The sequence below is a fragment of the Notothenia rossii genome, assembly GCF_949606895.1.
Source record: "Notothenia rossii genome assembly, chromosome: 3".
Classification (NCBI taxonomy): Eukaryota; Metazoa; Chordata; class Actinopteri; order Perciformes; family Nototheniidae; genus Notothenia; species Notothenia rossii.
Genome location: NC_136901.1, coordinates 33,540,762 through 33,563,388, shown reverse-complemented (window position 1 = coordinate 33,563,388; position 22,627 = coordinate 33,540,762). Strand labels below are relative to the sequence as shown.

Genomic DNA, 22,627 nt, shown 5'->3' with positions numbered 1-22,627 from the left:
CTCCTCAGGAGCGCAGCGCCGGCGCAAACAACCAGCCTCGAACACCTCACCGGCTCCGAGGGTCCCACCGGTGCAAACGGCATACAGAAAGGTACGGCGTCTCTCCGCTGCTTCATCTCCGCCATGAATATTTCATTCCACAGTAGAGTCAGCGGTGCTCTTGTTTGCCCGGATGAAAGAAGGTAGAGGAGACAAGTTTGTGTGTGTGTGTGTGTGTGTGTGTGTGTGTGTGTGTGTGTGTGTGTGTGTGTGTGTGTGTGTGTGTGTGTGTGTGTGTGTGTGTGTGTGTGTGTGTGTGTGTGTGTGTGTGTGTGTGTGTGTGTGTGTGTGTGTGTGTGTGTGTGTGTGTGTGTGTGTGTGTGTGTGTGTGTGTGTGTGTGTGTGTGTGTGTGTGTGTGTGTGTGTGTGTGTGTGTGTGTGTGTGTGTGTGTGTGTGTGTGTGTGTGTGTGTGTGTGTGTGTGTGTGTGTGTGTGTGTGTTGGCTGTGTTATGGGAAAGGGCCCCTCCCTAATTTCAAGCGCACACCTCACAGGGAATATACTCTCTTACATCTCGTCCCTCAGCGAGACCCCGGTGTGTATTCCTGTCGCCCGGCTCTCCAAAGTTTTGTAGAAGTTGTTTAACTTTGCTAACAACACACAGGCTTGTAGAACAAACATGTTTTGAATTTTGTTCTCTTCTCGTTGTATCTTCTGGGCTTCCTCGACCCTCATCTGATGAGATAATACGTGAGCTGATTTTGTGCTTAGGTCAAATGTTTCACCCGGGATTATAACATTAAAATACATATTACACAAATAGATACAAATACTTTACAAATAAATAATTATAACGATATTTTCCAGAGGGCTTTTTAAGTAGCTATATACAGAGTAAATTATAAAACGTAATCAAAAACATTCAATTAATTTGTGTTTAAAATTAAATATTGGTGCTGTGTTTTTGAACAGTCTGTATGACTATGTGTAAAACACGAGAACATGTCACTCTTATTGGTGGAATATTTGTCCGCATTGTGACATCTTCTCCGCGGCATATCAACAGTTTGCTGTCCGTTTTCGTCACTTAAACTCCCCTCACGTTTTTCCCCGCTTCCCCTTCGCTTCTCGTTCCGCTGTACCTGTCTCTTGGCAGGCCTTGTTTTTTCCAACTTTGTCTCTGTATGGAACAAGAAAGGGAGTGAGACTTGAGAGGGCATCAAGACAGTGAAGTGTGTTGGGAGGAAGGAAGAGGAGACGGATGCAAAACAGTCTGCGAGACTGGAGGAAGAGAGGGAGCCAAGACGGTCCCCGAGCAGGGAGATGGGGAGCTCCACTAGCAAGCTAAAGCTCCCTTCACAGCGACGTCTAGCAAGGCAATATTTGACATATCATTTTAACCGAGCATATTTGAAGTTCATCCAAAACTTGAGAAAAAAAGAGCAGTGTAGTCTCACAGTATTCAATGAGAACTTAACATCATGTACAGAGCAAGACATCATCTACTTCCTAGGAAATTAAAAACATTGTTCGTAGACAGAGAGGATGGTTATCATTTGAGAGGAAATCTACTTTTTAAACAACTCAAGGTCAGAACAACTCTGAGAAGTATGAGTATAACAATCTGTAGAGTGATTGAATGGTTTGGAGCAGGAGTTAAAACAAAGCACAAGCATCATTCAGTTTAAAAGGATGTACAGAAATACTTTTTTGAAAACTATGAGAATGAAGAAAAGTGATTGAAGATGAGAAATTATTGTATATGTATGTATAAATGTAAATGTATGTAGGAACAACTTGCATCGTGATTTTAAAGGACAATCATTGATGAAGTAAGGGGTGGGAATTAATAAGCATTTGCTTCCTCCTACTCCCTTTTGGACACATATGATTTATTATTATTATTAATATGAAGACTTTTTTTTGTTTTTTTGTTGAATACAGATATGACCATGAATGTGGATGGATACTGTATTTTAACAATGCGGTATTCTGTTTTTCACATTTTGTTATTTTTTTATTTGTTATTTTTTAATCTGTTCGAAATAAAGAACAAACGTCAGACGCTCACATAATTGTAATTAAGAGTCTTTTCAGCAGCTACATAGCACTCTAAGTATATCACTAGCTTTACCAGTCAATGGCATTTGATCATACAATGACATTTACACAAAGTTCATTGCGCTTCCCTATTTTACCTGGTTGTAAGCTGGTTTGTGTGACATTGTGGGGTGTTGACAGATATCACCTTGGTGCACAAATGTCACACTGACAGCACGACTTCACTTTTAGTGCTAAGTCACACCTCAGAACGAACAAAGACAATATGACTCATGCTGAAAAGCGACAGTTTTTGTTTATTATAATTTGTTGTGTTGAGAAATGTCACCTTCCGCTTTTCTCACTACTCAGCCGTGAAGCTAGGCAAGCTTTGACTGAAATAATAAACACTCATTTGATTAATTTAAATTCAGGTTGTGGTAGCTGTATTTCCTCAATGCACAGTGTGAGTGTGACACAGGAGCGATAATTACAAACCGACCTTTCCCTCCCGCACATTAAAGAAATGGAGGCTTCATTCACAATCAAATCAATCCCCTCACAAACTCCAAACTCATGGCGGCACCTTCCAAGATGGCGACTTGAGAGAGGGTCTGGTCAGGAGCAGATAAAGAAGGCAGCAACTGAAGACTAAAGAATAGAGGGAATCCGACAGGAATTGAGTAGCGTCCGGCAGGCTGTCTGTGTGGCCTGGAGGTCGGCTGATAGATGATGACTGATGGTTTGCTATCTGCCCAACAAGCCTGTCCGCAGAGAGGGCGGCGGCGCTGGAGTGTATTCTATCATCAAGTTAACTGACTTGAGCTTACCAAGCCCAGTTATAAAAGAGATGGGGTCTCCAAGTTGGCTCACGATATGAATGTGTCCCAATTCAAAGAAAATACTTATACAGCTATGGTGATTTATTTAGGCTGTGGTCCTTACGCACAGCCAACAGAGATAATTGAGATGAACGGTTAAGAGAAAAACACTGTTCTCTTAATGTTCACAAACAAACTGAAAGTAAACATCGTCAGGCTGGTTCGCAGACAGATGATGTCATTTATAAAGCAATAAACAATGAAACTTATTACGCTAACGTGTTGGCTGTATTACACCACAACATGCCATTTGTGCCCTTCTGTAATGGCCTGCATGGTCTCAAAAAGCAGCACATTCACATCAGTACTGGAGTATTTGCCACTACTTATTTGACTGTCCATCCTTTTTATGTCTGCGTTTGTCTCGAGGCATTTTTATGTGTCTTTCGATCCCCGCCCGTGCAGCTATCTGCCTCTCCGCCAGTGTCTGTGTGTCTAGCCCCTTGGCGGTGTCTTTTTGGCCTCCTCGCAATCCTCAGGAGAGGGCGGTGTCATTTTTCACAGTGACAGGCATTGGCAAGGGTGGCCTGGGGTCTCCAGACTAATGGTGTCTGGCCACAGTCTCTCCGCTTTTCTTCTTCTCCTTCTCTTCCAACGACCACTGCACACGGTCCCTGCAGGAAGCGAGACAGAGAAATGGCCTTGGCAGAGCCTCCGTCTGTTTGAGGCAGACTGAGGAGGATCCTACTCCCAGTTGGGGGAAAAGCAAAAGGCCGAAGCAGAGAGATGGGAAAAACAACATTTAATTGGTTTACATGGATCAAGGGGTTGGCACGGTTTTATTCAGATCAATGCGTTGGTTTAATCAAAAGCCACTATAACATTTGAGTGATTTTAAATTGAACTGGAACAATCCTATTACTTACTTTGATTTTAGGCCGTCGCAAGTTCCAATGCTATGACAAAACTACTATTTTATTCTTGTCCTCTTTAGCTCCACTTCAAAGAACCTTGACGCCCATCGCTCCCTATGGAGAAATGTTCCTGTACAACAACCCCGAAAGCACTGCGGTAAGACAACGCACCCCCCCCCCCCCCCCCCCCCCCTCCCCGCTAGCGGACAGTGAGTAGCAGCTCGCCAAAGAGGAACAGACATTTCTCAGATCTATCAGTGGCGTTTCAACCGCAGAGCAAACTTCCTCACTCTGTGTTAATGTTGTCACCGTAGACACACAGCCGAGTGGAAATGTGCTTGTTTCAGTTTGTCCCCCTGAGGTTAATGGAAATGTCACCTAGCCACTAAAGTTAACATAGCTTAGCGCAGCAGCATGATAACGGTGTAAGACGGACACTTTGTTCTCATCCGATGTTAATCTCCTCTGTGCTCTGCAGGACCTCGGCCCTGAAGAAGGCTTACAGAAGGGTTTTAAAGACAAGATAAAACAGAAGAAACACAGGTACAGTATGCTGATGTAACACCGCTGGCCCACACTGTACATGTATAAATAATCATTTAGATGTTCAAAAAGGGAAGTGCTCACCACAAGATTTTGCGATACAAACGGTGTACACATTGCAAACATTCATTCGATTTGATCATGTGTCGCGGTCATATATGATGGGCTACATTTAGAAAACAACCATGTTACTTAGAAAACATGATGCATCACAAGTCATTTTTGGTCAATAATTATACATTTCAATTGAAACTAATCATCTTTAAAGGGATAGTACGACATTTTAGGAAACACGCTTATTCGCTCTAATGCTGAGACTTAAATGAGATTTTCTAGCCCTTTTTTTATTTTTTATTAACACTTTGTGGCTGTGTAGCTAACCAGAGATCTAAAAATAAACTGTGGTTTTACAGGGTGGTAAAACTCGAAAATGTCTTGGCCGGGTGCAATTACTTCCTGTTTTTCATCAAAAATAGTCCCAGCACCCATCTCCTTTTGAAGCTTAAGATACAAAGTGTTAGACTAAGCTAATAGGACAGTGTTCTCAACGGACTGATAAGTAATCCCTAAAATGTCCAACAGCTCCTCTAACAACACCTATGCTCCAACAGAAAAAAGCCACCTAAAAGGAAGAAATCCAAGGACCAGGACATTCCCCCTGCTCCAACTATCCCAGACCCTTACCAAGATGCATACTCCACTGTGGATGAGTGTGCTAGCATGGTCAGTTTGGACCATAGTTTCCCCGTTACCCCTGACGCCCCTTCTGTGGGATCAGCAGCTTCTGGCCCTGAGGATGGATCTTTAATCATGGTGGAGTGTGACCTCTACGCCGATCCTGCAGAGGCTCTGGGAAATGCACTTCCTGATATTTCTCCGTACGCATGCTTCTATGGAGCCCCCAAACACCAGGTGCTCAAAGTGGGATGGCTGGACAAGCTGTCGCCTCAAGGGTAGGTAACAGCACTCCTAAACAAGGTGACTGTGGTTAGAGAAATCCATTTGTATCCATTAGGGATGGGAATTTGAAAGCAAATGTATATTTGAATATTCGACCCCCAAAGAAACGGTTAACCGATTAACCGAAATGTACATATCCTATAAAAAAGAAATGTGGGAAAAATGTTGCCTAAAAAATAAATAAATACATTTTCAAATAAGTATAGAAACCAAGTCGAATTTGTCAAATGTATTGAACTGGTGATCACAGTTTGAACAGTTGACAGCTATAGGCCTACAGCTTTCATGCTTAAAACATAACTTGGTTTTTAAATGAAAGAGGGATCATACACGAACAACATAACGGGTTAGGGTAACGTAACCCTATTACAACAGAGATCAAAAACCTATAACAGGGCCTCTGCACAGAATGCAGCTATTCAATACTCGTTCTTGTTTAAGAATATGAGCATGTCTACTCAGGGGAGAGGCGGGTGGGGAGACGATTCACAATCAGGCCAGCTGTAGAGAAGACCCTCTCAGCTGGAATTTGGGCATAAGATGAGGTTTGAGTCTGCGTGATCTGCGTGTAGGGAGGGGCAGCAGCCATATCGTTAGCTAGAACTGGCTAGATCTGATGGATTTGGACATAAACGCGAGTGAAATATAACCGGACGCGAGAGAGAGATCAGCACCTGCAGCTCTGCCCGCTGTGGGGGAACGGCGAGCGGATCAAAACACACCTTTAGATCGAACACATTTAGCTATAGCACTGTTGTATACATTGAATTATTCCATTTGATAATATGTAATCAACTTAGGCACCCCTCCCATAAAAGAAAAAAGCAATTCCATTAATTGTTCCCATCCCTAGTATCCATGTAATATTAGTTGGATGTACATAAAACCTTTTACTGCAGCTCCTTCTTGAATGTTCTCAGTCTATTTATTAACCTTTCACCTAAACAACTCGAGCTTGAAGTCACCACCACAGGAAGCCAACCACTGCTTCCTGTTATCTTTGCAGACCCTTTTTTTTGTATTCTGCATATTTTCCTGCTTCCCCTATGCGTCTTCTATCATTGATGACCATTTAAAACTAATAAATTGCATTAGATACGGAAGACTGAAGCCGATCTATCCATAATACATGGCAACATTGAAAGCGGAAGGACAGAAAAAAGAAGACAGGAAATAACCTTGTAGGATTGAAATTCATGTCAGCTCTCATTTAGTTTGGCTTTTTCTGGCAGCACTACCTCTTTGCGAGTCTTTCAGTACCACGGGCTCACTCAAAACCGGAGCTATCAATCATTTACTCCCATTTCATATTCTCCTTCACCACCTGATTTGCATAGGTTTGGCGAACTGCCCCCGGGCTGTTGAATATTCAAATTGAAAGTGCCCATTTGTTTTGATTATGCTAATTGACAGCTGTTGATACAACTCCTGACATTAATGAATCAATGGCACTCCTGATGAAATATGAGTTCCCGTTCAGGGCAGACTTTGTAACCTGCTTACTGTCCTGGCGGTTTTAGAAATGTTTCACTTATTTCTCATGGAACTGGTTTAGTTGGGTCGAATGCGCCACCTGAATTGAATTTGCCTCTACCTTCTCTTTTCAGGAATTGTGTTTTCCAGAGGCGGTGGGTGAGATTCGACGGCGAGAGCCTGGCCTACTACAACAACGACAAGGTAAGCGAGAGAAAAACACATGTGCATGTTCACACTTCCTCTGCTGACACACCCACATCCTCATCAGCAAATGCATTCCCCCGTGACAGAAATCTATACCATGAGCCGCTTAGCCAACTTCTAAGTGTTCTCCTCCTCCTCCTCGTTTTCGTCCTCATCATCATCATTAGCTTGGCAGGCTAAAGAATGAGGGCAAGGACAGAGCGACATTAAGCCACGCATGGCAGGCCAGCAACTCTCTGTGCCCGCCCAGCCGTACAGTAAAGTACATTGATGTTGGCACCTGACCAGTTCCCCCAGAAAGAAAAAAGGAGAGAGAGAGAGGGAAGACTCTCCTCACTTTTTGCCTCCCTCAGCATTTCTCTCTATTCTCCTCCTGTCTGACAGTTGACTTCGAGCTCTGCCTGCCTAACATCACAGGGAGGGAGGGAGGGCATGAGGGAGAAAGAGTCGGGGTTAGGTGAGGGTATGGGAGTTGAACAAGCAGAAACTAGGGAGAAGGGGGAGGAAGATGCAGGGAGGATGGCAGTTCTAACTCCACATGTTTAGCCTGGAAACTTTTTGTTTTTATCCAAGTACTAACTTGTTTTGCCTTCCAATTTGAATCAAGACAACATAGTACAGTATAAGGCAGGGGTCGGCAACCTTTTTGATATGAAGTGCCATTTAAAAAAAAAAAAAAATGGTTATCAGCGAGCCAACGATCGAGAATTATCACGGGGGGGGGGGTTGAGGAGCTTGACGCTCGGGGAAGCAGTGTGTGGGCCTGTCAGCGCAACTTACATGATGCCGAATTTAACAAACACATTTAAATAATTGGTTTAAACGGCATAATAATAAGGACGATCGTCCGTTCTGTGATTCTCCAGAGCACACATGTTATGATATTAGGGTCATGCAGAGTGAGATGAGATCGCTGTCCCTTTTGTGTGGCTTGTGCATGTCTGTTTGTGGATGGTTGAGCGACAGTGAGGGAACGTGTATATGTTTCTGGAAGTGAAACGAGGCAGCAGAAAAACAGAGGTCTGTGATGTATTTTGTGAAACAGAAGAACAGCTAAATAAATGCAACGGCCTCCCAAGAAGAGCTCGCCTCTCTCCAGTCATTTAAGCTAAAGTGGGTTATTGAACCTGAAGCTTGTTGCTTCTGCCCTCCTCGACTACGGTCTGGGAGCCGACAGGAAAGTTCAACACACAGATGGCCAGTCCGCCCCTTTGTAGCATATTATTTCGATGAGCAGATCGCCACTGGGCTTTCAACTAAATACACAGCCACGCAAAAACTGCGGCATTTGTACAGCTCGTTATGGGTACTGCAATTTGTGAAGTGCTTTCCTCCGTGGTGAAACGGTCAGCACTGCACCACAGAGGAAAGTGGCAGAAAGTCACCTGGAGATAAAGAGAGCGGGGCTGCGTTGCGTGCATGGCTTCCTTCTGCAGGTAACGGGGAGACGCGCTCTGGCGGCGGTCTCGTTCAGGATCCGAAAATACAATTTAAATATTTTGTACACTTATTCCACTTATTCCTAGTGTGCCACTGGTTACGGTGCCTAAGGAATGACTGCTGTGGATCAATCGCTTTAAATCCTTAGAATATAATACAATAGAAACCTAACCCTATTGAAGGTAAAGAAACTACAAGAGACATCATATTTGTCATGTCAGCCAAAAGTATGTGTCTGAATACTTGGAGGATATTCCAGGTTTTTATACTATCTGTCACACAAGATAACCTTTCTCATGACGATGAGCTACTGAACCCTTTAGCATTCTTCAGCACACAATAGAAAAGCAGACAGTCAGAAGACTTTATCTCCCAGATATCCATTGTAATTATTTGTTATTTTGCAGCCTTCATTAATTATTTAGAATTATGTATTTTAAAATGGTAATCAGGAGATGATTTCTTCTTTAAATATCTTCTTCACATTATACTCTCAGATTGAAAAAGGTTTTAGGAAACATCTGATCAAGCAGCATTTCGGCAACAATCACAACTGAGCTCTTGATACCAAATTTAGATTCTTAAATATGTACAGACATGTTTCAGTCAGTACTAATTACATATCGAGCGTATTGCCTTTGTAAATCAATCTGCCCTCAATCTGCATCATCACGTAACAGATGAGACAACATGAGACAACATCTGACAACAATGAATGTAGATAAGTTTGTATAAGTGTATACATATATTATATGTTTAATGGCATTCATTCAACATAGAAAGCACATTAAACTACTTTTCAAACTACGCTTATAATGAACAGGAATGAATAGTTTTAAGGCCTTCTAGAAAAGGAAGAAAATAAGCTTTGTCAAACTGTTGAGTATTCATTATTTGAATCCAGAAGTTTTCATAAACCCTGGCTTTATCCTTTGCAAAAAATACTTTGAATGCATGAATTCTGTGTTCTCCAGTGAGTGGCCATAACCTCGCTCTGTGTGTGTGTGTGTGTGTGTGTGTGTGTGTGTGTGTGTGTGTGTGTGTGTGTGTGTGTGTGTGTGTGTGTGTGTGTGTGTGTGTGTGTGTGTGTGTGTGTGTGTGTGTGTGTGTGTGTGTGTGTGTGTGTGTGTGTGTGTGTGTGTGTGTGTGTGTGTGTGTGTGTGTGTGTGTGTGTGTGTGTGTGTGTGTGTGTGTGTGTGTGTGTGTGTGTGTGTGACCTCAGCGCCCCTTCTCAGGGCCAGCTCGTTTTCGATGCAGCAGCAACGCACAACATCACAATCAATGATGTGGGACCTGTCTGATGCCCGCTCGTTAATCACCTACTAATTATAGCCCTCCACGCTCTCTCGCTCCCAGGCCTCAATCTCTTTTCCTTTGGTTTCTCTATCCTTTGAATTTGTTGCTTTATTTGTAAGGACACACTCCATCGCCAGCGCGGCGGGAAACAGCAGGGAGGCCGGCGAGTCAGCACTTTATACTCCGTGTCACTGTCGGCGAAGGCACTGCACTTTTTTTTAGAAAGATGAAAGTTTTCCTTTGTGTGTGTGAGAGATTGTTGTTAGACTTTTTAAAGTCACCCTGCCAATGTGACTCTCTCCTCTGAGGAGGCTTCATCATGTTTCGGGTGAGCGGAGAGGTCGAGTACAATCTCACTGTCATCCTCGCGCTATGCAGCCAGCTGAGGCCCCGCGTGCCACCCAGTGCCACCTCCAGAGCCAGCGCGGGGGTACAAGGAAATTGCATGGACAGACAGGAAGTCTCTCAGCACCGCTTTATGTCAGGAATTGAAATATGAGTTGCTGGCTTTCTTTGCCTCCCAGTGCAGAGACATGCATGTGCTGCTACACAGAGTGCAGACTACAAGCTCCACTGCTCAGTTCACAAGTCATTTTTCATACCGTGTTGTTGTCATTATGTTGAAGGGTTACAAAACCTTCACAATTGATCTCACATCAGGGGTATGGATTATCGGATCATTACATTTCCAAGTGGAAGAGCTACTATGCATTTTTCATATTGAAGTGCTTCAACTAGAAGCAGGTTTGCCAGCTAATTTGAAGTGTAATGCCTGTTTTTAAATATTCCAAAGGGTTTATTTGTCATACACTCGATAACTATGGCAGAGTTTTGGCAATGAAACTCTTAGGTCTCTGCCAACAAAGCTTCAGACAGTACACTTCTCAAAAACAAGACTTAAAACTGAGCAATAGTGAGTTCTAGGAGAAAGAACAATAAATAATTTAAAATTGAAATTAAATAATGTAAAGTATTACTGTATTACTGTATAGTGTAATAATACATACAAACTGTAATCATATACTACTTGTGTGTGTGTTTATATATATATATAGATAACACATGGCATGGTATTTTGGGTTAACACATATCAAGGTGTAATGAGGCAAATGAAACCTGAGAAATTGTGACTCACTTTGTCGGCATCTATTATATGTATTATTACTCAAGATGCTATAATCTCAGCTACATGCTCACAATGCTATTGCAGCATGTCCACAGTGGCAAAGATGACATGCTGCTCTCATTTAAGTTTAGCATGTTAGCAATAATAACACTTAACTACAGTCGAGGATAATATTAATTTAGCCTTTTCAGATATCTGTGAAATGATGTAACAATAAAACATTTCTCAAAAAACTACAAATTTGAAAACATTAGCAATAAAACATATCCAATGTTGCTGCTGTAACCCCACTTGGTCTGTTATGGCCAGTAGCATGTTGCATCTAATGTTAGCTAACTTGTATAGATAGGATCCAGACTTTTTATCTCTTATATTAAAAACCAGCAAAGATATTGTTTTTTATGTTTTCAATCTTCACTATGCACCAAAAAAAACACACACCTCCACTCTTTTAATATTCCCATGCTTGTTCTCTTTCTCAAACTTTAAACTACCCCAGAAAACTCTTTCCGTAGTTAAAAATCCTCTGGGATCTATCAACCCCAGACAGAACTAATCGCACTTAATCGCAGTCCCAGCTTGAAGGTCTCTGGCCGCCATGATGTCATCATCGGGGGTAGCTGAGGTGGCGTGGGAGAGTAGCGAGATCCTCGGTCTCACTTCTCCCTCTCTGCAGCGCTGTATCCAATCCGCCACATCAATCACTCCTTTCGCCTGATTTCGTCAACACCCGGATTGACTTGGGAGAACGCTTTGGGCCTGAGAGGTAGTCTTTAGGGTACCGACATGGTGTCGTGTGTGTCTGTGTGTGTGTTTGTGAAGAAACAGTCCAAAGCCTGGCTTCAGGGTAGCAAAGGGAGGATGTGAGGAGGATGGCTGGGAGGGATGAAGGGATGAGAAGATGGGGGAGGGAGGTGGAAGCTGAATAGCAGGCCATAGGGGAGCTGAGGTTTTAGGATCGGGGATCAGTCTTTGAGTGTATCAGTCTCCATGATTGTCTGTCTGCAAAGCTCTCTCTTTCCAAGCCTGAAAGCTCCTCTGCTTACTCCCTCCTGTGTCTTCCCAAGTTGCCCTTGCTGACACTTAGTGTAACACTTGTAACTCTCCAAATGTTTACTTTATATTATGTCGACAAGTATGCGACACATCTAGCTGTTGTAAAGAATCTTAAATGATGTCAATGTTCTTACCATTTGAATCCATATTAGTGCTACTCTTGATGTAGATTTTACAGCATTGAGTTGTGAAAGAGCTTTGAAAACGTACCGTTGTTATTGCCAGGGGCTTATTAGCTGACACAGTTGGCCACAAGCTCACATAGCATTTACCTGCGAAAGAGGCAGACTTCATTCTCATAAGTTGGTCAAGCTGAGCTCAAAGAGAGTGAATATTGGACTTGGACTCATCAGGTGAACAAAAACAGGACTTCAAACAATTGAATTCTTTGCATATAGTATAAGCAATTTTGCTATAATGCTAACAATATCAACATTACAGTATAAGGTGAAATGCAAATGTTTGCAGCAATGCCCCCAGGTGGCTAAAAATCAAATGCATGTTTAAGCATAACCCTAAATCTTTGTTTTTGCCCATATAAACTCATGAAATGTAAAAAAAAGAAAGAAAGATGCCCACAGGCTTTACTATTTAAATATTTAATCTGAATTATTTGGTTATACTGTATGTTCAAAACCCCTTTTGACCCATTGCAGCATTCAGGGACCCACAAGTCCTCTCCATCGCACTATGAACACTTAATGTAGACTAATTCACTAGGAACACAGCTCTGCCTGGAAGCAGCCTCTTTAAAGTCCTCGAGGCACCCTACTTGGTGAAACACTGAGTAAGGACGCATTGCTTTCTACAGGCAATATCTCTCAGGTGCAGTGCTCCGCTACAACCAGTTGGTGTCCTCATGCCTCCATTGAAAACCCTTTGCTTTGAGACGTCAGCACCTGAACTCCGTGCTGGTGGTGAAAACTCTTTCCAGCCTCCTCCCTGCTTTCTCCACACGCTGCCTTCATTATTAAAGGTCTTAGCTCAATTGCTCTGCTTTAATTGTTTCCTGAAGTTTACCGGGTTGTTTTTTTGAGAAGAAAAGAGACACAGTTATCCACGTAAAATAGTCTGTTCGACGTAGAAGTGACATGACATACGTTGGGAGGTTTTGATAGGGATCGGCTAGAATGAGAGGAGTGGGGGGGAGGTCAGAGTGAGGGGGAAAGGAGATGTTTGGCAGAGGGAGGCGAAGCAGGTGAGTCTGTTGGAGAAAGAGAGATAGTTAGGCCTCATTGCTTCTTTGGCAGTCCGTTCTCTAGAGATTAGTCTATAAACACTGTGTGTGGGGGGGGGGGGGGCGGCCGAGTTGTCTGACCGCTCCTCTTTTCCTCGTCTCTCGTTGCCTATCGAGGTATTTACAGATGCACAACTCACAATTAAACAACTCTCTCCTCCATGACCCTCAAAAGTAGAATTAAAACAATGAATTACCGTTAACCCGTACCGAGGTATAATTATCAGCCGCGTGCTTCCTCTTTTCCTCACCTTCCTTTAACTTCTATCTAAAATTAGAGAGCGAAAGAGGCGGGGAGACATTAGTGTGAAACTCCTGAGGAGATCAACGCACGATGCTGAATGTCGGTAATTAGGTTGAGCCACTTCTTGCCATTGTTAACATCCTGTCTTATTATGAGAAGGACCCCACTCTGACCCCTTTTTAGCCTCCTTATTCCGACTTGATGTCTCTCTTCTATCCGTAACCCTTTCTTTTTCGGATTATGTAATACTTCTGATCTTTTCTCTATTGTGTCTCTTTTCCTCAGTCCCCTCCTTGGCCTTTCACACAAACCTAATTCTCTTCTTTTTCAAATTGTACGCCCCCCTCCCTCCCTCCATCCATCCCTGCCTCCGCCCCCGCTCTCCCTAACTGACTGCACTTGCTGGTGGATATTTTTGGCTCTACTGTCTCTAGAAATAGGCTTTTGTGGCTGTCGAGGTCACCGGCTTGATTAAGAATGGCAAGAGGGAGTCAGAAGTTCACTTCCTTTTCCTTCCAAGATTCATCCTTTTGTCTTCCCTTCCTTTCACACTCTACAGTAGAGTAACTATACAGCACTGTGCATGGCAATCCCCACAATCCATTACAACAATCAGAAATTCAGGTCAAGCTTGTTGAAAAGCGTCAGCGAGAAAAAAGGGAGGTTTTTTTTCATACCTTGCAATGATAATGACATTATCGACATGAATAATGCAATGTCCGCGACGAGCCTTTTCTTTTTTACAACCCGGTGATTTTCCCGCCGCTACAGAAGCGTCATGTACTCTCCCCCCAGTTCACTCGATTGCAGGAACATTACAATCTGACATGTTCTCAGCTCATTTCCAACTACTTTAAGGGCATTTCTCTGTTACTCTAACCACATTACGGTTTGAACACTGATTCCATGGCAGTACTCTTCTGTCCTTGCTTCCTTAGAAGTTATATTACTGACGTTTGATTCCTTGTTTATACGCCCCTTCCGTCTCCTCTTTATATTGACAATGACCTCGTACTTTAATTGCTTTGTCAAGGGAGGTTGTAAAGAGGGCCATGAAGCCTCCAGTGCAACATCCTCCTTGTTTAGATGCCTCCTCTAGAGCTGCTCAGGGAAAACATGTGGGTAATGAAACAATATACACACACACACACGCTCACACACACACAGATCCAATCCCAGTTTACCCAACAAGCGCTTCCTGTGCTGCACCCAAATCCCCACACCAGCGTACCCGTCTCTTTTTAAATATTTGCGAAGTTTGTTTTCGGCTTGTGGATTTGTTTTATGATGATGTCTCCTAACACCCAAACGACGTGTTATTCTTGGCTTCTTCGGTGCATTGTAATTCACTTTTTGGGCTGTTTCCTCCTGCTCCATTTCAAATCCCACACATTTCAAGTCTATAATTCAAATGATTTGTGTTAATGTCAAAGACCACATCAAAACATATTTTTCCTTATGATCGCAGTTTCTATATGGTTCATGTTTGCATTCCTGCAGCAGGTTTTTTTTTTATTGAAATACCCAAGAGCTCTGAGCCATTCGTCAAAGTTATTGCTTGAAAAGGAACAGGGAAGGCATTTCTGTAAATACATTTGAAGCTGGGTTGATGGGTAATGGTTCTAGATGGATGAAGATGCTTGACAGTGGTGTACAACTCAGAATTACACATCAACTGATGCAAACAATGCGGTAATTGTGGGTCTTGAGATCTAGATAATGGGAATAAGAACTGATGCGTGAAGCTGTGTGTGTCTGCCTGGGTTTTTATCAGTGCTCTTATCTGTCTGTTTATGCGTCTTTTTGTTTAGGAGATGTACTCTAAAGGTACGATCCTGTCCAGTGCTATCAAACTGGTGCGAGGACTCGGCGACAACAAGTTCGAAGTGCTTACCTCGCTTCGGACTTTCGTCTTCCGGGCTGAAAGAGAAGGTACGACAAATGCTTCATATTCTTTTTCTGCCTTTCGCAGTCCTCTTTCTGCTGCTCATTCTGTACTCCTCTTTCAAAGGATATTTTCAATGTTATTATTTATTTTACATTACTCAAAATTCATTTTGCAATGTACCCATATATTAAGAAATTGTGTACTCTACATTATAGGAAATGTGTCTTCTTTTAGAGCGTGATACAAGACAATCAATTTCATGTCTGTTGTTGTTGTTTGTAGCCTAGCAAAGCATAACAATTGCAGTTGAGCTAAAACAGCTTGCCTGGATTTGTAAGAATAACAAAAATATATTGTCTTCCAAGAACTTGCAAGATCGTTAATATGTTGTGTTTTGAAAGTTTGTGCTTTTAGGGAAAGTTGCACGCTAACATATTAGCTAAGTAATAACAGTAGCCATTGTTCAGAAAGTAAAAATGGCAACACACAACTTACCCTGTCCTATCTGTTGCAACTACTCAACACACAGTGTGTATGACTTTGTGTATGTATAAGTTAGTAGGTCTGTTTTCCCCGTGGATGTATAATAAGAACTGGATACACCGTGGGAGGCGGGGCCTCGTTCATTCCTATGAGAGTTGCTCATTGGCGCATGAAGACAAAATGGCCCAACCTTTGAGAGAGCGAAACGTCACGAAAGTATTCATATAATCATATAATCCGTTCTTATTGTGCATCCATGGGTAAAGGTAAAACTCATGTCGTACTGAACACGTCACATGAACGTGCCGGGCGGCACGGTCCCGCGGGTTGGATCCGCGTTCATAATCCAGAGGAAAATAACTCTCAGAATAACGTTATTAGCACATTTTACAACTTGAGGACCAAATGTTTTTAATAAGGGCTATACAAACGTTCATACTGGGTAGATTGTTTAGTTTAAACGATCCAACGATTTACAGACGTCTCTTTCCCAATGTTAGTCAATGGGAAAAAGTCTTTCTGGGCCCAGCGACTGATATGGAAGTGTAGTACCGCCGTTTGGCCACAACGAATATTTTCCTCAGAGTCCGTTGCACTTCCTGGGGGCTTGGTTTTCCCCTGCTTCCAGTTTGTATGCTAAGCTAGGCTAAACAGGTATTGACCCTACCTCAAATACACATTCATCTTAATGAAAAGTAAACAGATAGGCATATTTCTCAAAAGGCCTCAATGTTTTTTTTCAGAATAAATAGTTCCTTGAACACAATTCTATGTAAATGAACTAATTCACAAATCTCCCAGGAGCTGTCCTTTTAATAGTCCCACTCCTCCTTCCTCTCTTCATCCTTCTGTCAGACAAAACGAAGAAAGAGTAGTCTCTGCTCCTCGTCTTTTAGCTGGAATCTTTGTGTCGGTGTTAATGAGAGGGGAAAGGAGCACTTTCCTCTCCTCACCTCCTGTTTGATGGCAGTCTATTACGCAGCTCAGGTCAAATTGCTCATGCATTAATCGACGGTCCATCTCTGGGATCAGATGCTGGCCGCCCTTTGGTTCCCGCGGATGAATCACATCGGAGAGTTTTGCATGATTATGGACCTTTTGACTCATTCTGCGGTACAGTTTGAAAGATGTGAGGGCATAGACGGATCTTTGAGATCATTAAGGCCTTTTTTCAAGTTATTGACATCTATGAATATAATTATCAATACTTGACATACACATCATTGATATTGAGTATCTGCTTATTGCTCTGGATAAGTTCAACAGTGATTTATCGCTCATTGTTAAGCAGAATCCTGTGGGTTAGACTGAGGCAAGTTGCACATAATTGTTCTTGGAAAGCAACTAGTCAACAGCTAAACATCTTGTTTTTTATTAATCTTTTATCTTTTTCTTGCTAGCTGGAGAACGTCATGAAATACCCATGAACCTTTCTCTCAGTATTAGAGACCAAAATGTAGTTGAAAGTGAAAGAATGATTGCTAGTGTCGGATTTGTGAATTGGCTTGGTAACAAAGAAGCCATAGAACAAAAGGTTTTGTTTTTATAACCTTTATCGCTGCATCAAGTCTACCAAAAATCAGTTCTGAACTTCTGACTTTACAATGAAATACATTTAGTTTCAAAGTTTTGAAAGTCTGTTTACTTCGACTTCAGTCAAAGCCATTTCACGCAGAAGTGGATATATTTGATACAAGCTGAGATCTCAAAAACATGGACTCCAGTTAAAAATTGCACATTAGTTCAACAGAATTAGGATGTTATTGTTTTGTGGAGCTGATATAGGGATGTGCAATAGTAAGACCTCTTTGCTAGCTAACTCAAACACTTTCAATAACTTGTAAGGACATTTCGTACGAGTATACTTCCTTGTCCTATTGTTACATTGTGTTAAACACTAAATGGAGGAAGCCTATACTCTCTTATAAACATGCATCTAAATAAAAATGTATCATCTCACCCATACATTAAATCAAGGCCTGATTTTATGTTTTTGATTTGATCTTCAACCACCTTTTTTATGGTACTTCTTAAGACCTATTTTTCTTGATGGAAGAATGGTATTAGATTTTTTACGATTGGATCTCCTTCCAGAAAGTTGTGCACCCCCTCAGATATAAATGTAGTCAACATCTTGCCCTTTCTAAACCTTCTTAAACTTCCTAAAAGGAATTCTCACCAAACTGAGCCCCAGTGGTTCTTCGCCCTCACTCTTTCCATTCAGTGCATCATCATATCGATATCTGCCAGACCTTTTTGTCTGTTTAAGAGTCGCGGGTCCTCAGCGGCATCATTCATCACACTGTCTGCGAGCTGATCGTCATACGTCACACTCAGCCGTGCTGACAAGCGGGATCAGCGAGAAGCCCCCCTCGCAGAGATGGCTGCTGTCGTCAGAAGAAAGAGTAGGAAGAGAGGGGGAGAGAGAGGGAGGAGAAAACTTGGCCTCATCACCTCATGCATCTTTAAACAGTCGCCACTCGCCTTGTGGCGGAGAGTCATCAATCTTTGGGGAAACTCATGAGAAAGAGGAAGACATGAGGAGACAGAGGGAGAGAGAAGGAGTAGGTTAGTGAAGTGGGCTGATGCAGTAGGGGTGAGAGGGGGGAGAAAATAATGGTGTGATGGTCAGAGTAGTGTGTAGGAAACGGAAAAGGCATCCACAAGGGACACTAGGAGAAGGGGGGATAGCGGAAACAAGGAGGGAAGCGATTAAATGAGGGAATAACGGGGATGGATGGAGAGAGAGGGGTAGACACGCAATCTCGGCACGAGGAAGCAACAGCGAGGTAAAGGCAGGGACGGCAGGGGGAGATGAAAAGGGCAGAGTGAAGATGGAGAGGGGGGAGAGGAGGAGGGAGAAGCGAGTGAATAATTGAAGGCCACCGGAGAGAGTGTGCACACAGCTGTCGGCTAACTCTCCACTTGGTCCGCAGGTGGCCTCTTCCCTCAGGTACTGTCAGCTTGAGAGAGGAGAGATGGAAGGAGGAAGGAAGGAGGGAAGAGGAAAGGGTGGGGGAGAAGAAAGCAAGAGGGAAGGGAAAGTTTGGCAAGAAGAGACGCGAGCGGAGAGTGATGGAAAACGGTCGGGACAACAAGCGAGTGTTGGAGAAGGGGATGCAGACAAATGTGCTACAAGAGGGAAGATGGGATTTATGTGGTAACGAAATGTTGTTGATTTGTATTCTGATGCTTTGGCAATTGCCTTTCCACAAAGCCTGCTCCGAACACATGTTAGTGTTGTCTGAGATGACAGGGAGGCAGATAAGAGAGAGATGTAGACAATAAGTAGGGATAACAACAAACGGGCCAGGGAGAGGAAGGCGGTAGAAATATAAACTCTGGAGGACGAGTGGGAGTACATTTGTATTAACTGTATTAAATATTTCACTTTCTTATTTTAACACTCAGTGCCTGGTTTCAACATCAAACAACAATTAAACAAATGCATTAAAAGGTAGCTTTGAAGCTAATGTTTAGTGTTATTAACAAGCATTAGAACAACTATGCCAAGTAAGAAAAGTTCTCCTTGACATGAGGCAACAAAAATACAGGTATATATTTTAAATTAGATCCTGACTTTAAAATACTGGATTTTGAAGTACATACTGCAACATGCCGGCTTCTAAGATCTCTGCTGAGCGCTAAGTGCACCTGGTTCTCATCTCATCCACTTTCAATGAGGATTATCTGCCTCTCTGCTCGTCTCTGGCCATATACTGTAGAGTGTTTTCAATACATGGCTATACATACATCCCTTAACAAGCTGGATGTGGCTTCTGTTGGGCCAGCTGTGCACTTTTTTTATAGAGATAAGGGCATGTTTGCGCACAGAGTGAAAACAACTTTGGCAATCACGCTCATATACGAGAGTTTGAGCAAACAAACAAAAACATATACTCCATCAAGACCAGACAGAAGCCCACATGCTAACCATCTCCTCAGTTTCGCTCAATTTTCTTCCTTTCCTTGCCTTCCCTCCCACTCTTAGATTGACAGCATGCGCGAAGAGGAGAGAAAGAGGAAGTGCCTGAATAAATGAACAGGCAAATAAGTGAGCGCAGGACAGGTAATGGAACTCAGAAAGCAACGGTGGGAACGGAACACATTAAAGCCCATTGATGTAAAGGGCGGTCAATAATTGAGTAGGCCGTTCATTATTGATAGCGGCTCTTTGTAAATTCATAAGAATCTGTGGGGTAGCCAGACCCGAGCTGAGTTCAGGGCCAGGCAGCGGATACAGTATTTTGGAGCTCAGGAGGGGGGTGTGTGGGAGTTGGAGAAACTTTTCCTCAGATGTTGTTTGAAATGTCCACATGTGAGAGCGCGCAGAGGTCAGAAGGTCACGCAAACACTCACCCTAAATTACCTGTTTAAAACCTGGCCAACCACTGGCATCAATTAATGTTGAAATAATCATAGCTGTGTAAAGTTGGACCTGTGGATACAAAGACCATATCCATTATGCAGTCAACCCAAAAATACCTAAATGGATACAGAACAGTAAGCAACGCTAGAAGAAACAAAATCTATTACCATTCTTTTTTTAACTTTCTATGATTTAAACCCTGGTAAACTTTTCCCTGTTCACCCCTAACTATTAACAAATAAACAACATGTCTGTGGCTCTTAATTGCTGTCAGGTCACATTATATATTTCCGCGGTTGCAGGATATGCATTAGGAGTACCACAATAATCTGCTGCTGATATTTTAAGACTAAATGATACTCGTTGACCAAACCAGTAATCGGCGCAAACGGCTGTACTTCCCCTTTTTTGTTTTACATTTTTGAATCTGAAAAGCATGGCCAAGGCCAACGCTGCAATTTGGTCTTTGAGTTTCCCGCAGACATAGATGATTTGAAGCTGACTTCCAACAGGTTGCATACACATGAACTCAATCAGGATCCTGCTGTGGTGGCAGATATGATTGATGCTGACTTAAAAGGCTACAAGGAAGCAGGGGAAAGATGTTGCGTATACTACCAGTTACATCCGCAGACCAACATTTACACAGGCCATCAGATATCACTGAGGGTAGTGTGAAAAGTATGACTTATACTAACTGCTAACAGATTAAGTAAGTGTGGATTTATCTTCATTTCTCTATTGAAATGTCCAATGGATTTTTTCTTCTTCAAAGATTCAGGACGTGGCATTTTAGTAGAATCTCTAACTTTGATGTGATTTGAGCTCCCACCCAGCTGTGGGTGAAAAGTTTGGATCAATAAATTAACACACTTTCTCTATTCTTAAATGTGCACGTTTTAACAGTATAACATTGGACAATCGTTTGTTCATGCTTACTTAGCCTATATAGCTAATAAAACAATTGATTTTGGCAACATGATTTATGTGTCAATGGTTTTATGTCTTTTGGCAAAGAACCAGCCCATAATAATCATAATAATGGATGATAGAATGAAGCGGAGAAGTGATTACACCTAATAAGGGCTTTTGTCTCTTTATTTTCCCTTGAACGAGATAACCATTTGGAAATACAGACCTCAAGTTGTCTGTTTGAAAACAATCATGTGATCCCCCATCCTGTTATTTGCTAAAAATCCTGGGTATCCAAAAATACATTTCGTGAAAAAGGGGTGTACGACCACACAAGTGCTAACTTTGTCACTTTGTGTATTTTAGGAAAGTGTCAATTTGTCAGTGTTGTTTTTGGATAGCGAGTTGATAGCCACATAAGTTTGAATTGTACTGCATTTACTTTCTAAAAAACTTTAGGAAAAAAGCTGTCTTGTTGCCTTTTTATCAAATGTTAAGGTCCATCACAACAGCTTGGTCTCATGTCGGTTTACAGATGTTCTTCAGATTTCCTTTTCTTCTGTCTTGTTTTGAACAGTCACCACAGTGGGTGCTGCTTAGGACCTGTGATGTGTGAGCGTGGGGGGTTGTGTGTTTACAATCCTTTGGTATCTCTTGTGTTTCCACTCTGCTGGCTTTGATAGCACAATGTCTTGGGCGGTAGGGGAATGAGCTTTACAGCGCCGGTTTCATGTCTTCTTTTATGTCCGTTTGTAAAGTTGCAGAGGAAGACATCTGAGAGGCCTTTAGAGTGTAAACCCTGGATAAAACACCACGCATTGCTTTACACTTGAGCCATTTAGTTGTGAGGTAATCCTGGGCGATTTATACAAGTGAGAGATTCAAGTGTCATGTTCAAGGACAAATCGTTTTTGAAGTCACAGAGTATAAGAAGTGGCTGTTATAGGACGGAAAGCAACAGAGATTTGTATTCAGTCAGCTCTTACTAGGCACCTCAGGTCTTAAAAGCTTTGGATTGTGGCATGTAATGGGGCTGTAGAATCAACACTCAGTATATACACATTCTTCGTGGTATCGACATTAGACTAAAACGTATCGATTGGACTCCTCTGTTTACTTACTTAAAAACTAACATCACTATATAACATAACTTGTGCTTCTATTGGCTTGCACTCCAACACATTGATATGCTGAGGAGCGGGACATTTCTGACACATCTCTACTTTAAGTGGTTGTCCAATCAAAACGGAGCTGGCCAGGTAACCAATCAGAGCAGACTGGGCTCTGGTTTCAGACAGAACTACATGCCAATTTCAAACAAATGTTGAACAGGTTAAGATAATGAAGGGATGACTTTACAGCCATGGGTTTAAACTGAATCTTGACTTGGTTGGTGGAGGCATACAACCTCGAGGCAGTAATCTAGTTTAACTATATATTTTAATTAGGTGGTATGTTTGACACACATTTGTCTTGAATTACCCCGGCCACATCTTGCCTAAGGCTTGTAAATCTCAGAGTAGCAGCTATCTATATCTCAAGTGCTAGACTTTGCACTTTTCAGCTTTGCAGGATATTCTTTTTCTGGGGGCTGAGTTCACTTCCACCAATGGCAGCTCATCCTCTGTTTCAATTACTTT

General features: G+C 42.4%; 1 protein-coding gene across 1 annotated transcript in view; it reads left to right on the top strand.

The window, feature by feature from the left end:
• The window catches only part of arap2 (ArfGAP with RhoGAP domain, ankyrin repeat and PH domain 2), a gene marked incomplete at its 3' end in the record, with an annotated part of 108,313 nt that overhangs the window by 4,823 nt on the left and 80,863 nt on the right, over positions 1-22,627 (top strand). The window contains exons 3-8 of the mRNA XM_079671151.1: positions 9-91; positions 3,834-3,910; positions 4,232-4,296; positions 4,908-5,249; positions 6,864-6,933; positions 15,147-15,267. Of these exons, the coding sequence (XP_079527277.1) occupies positions 9-91; positions 3,834-3,910; positions 4,232-4,296; positions 4,908-5,249; positions 6,864-6,933; positions 15,147-15,267 (758 nt within the window). The remainder of the gene's footprint in view (positions 1-8; positions 92-3,833; positions 3,911-4,231; positions 4,297-4,907; positions 5,250-6,863; positions 6,934-15,146; positions 15,268-22,627) is intronic.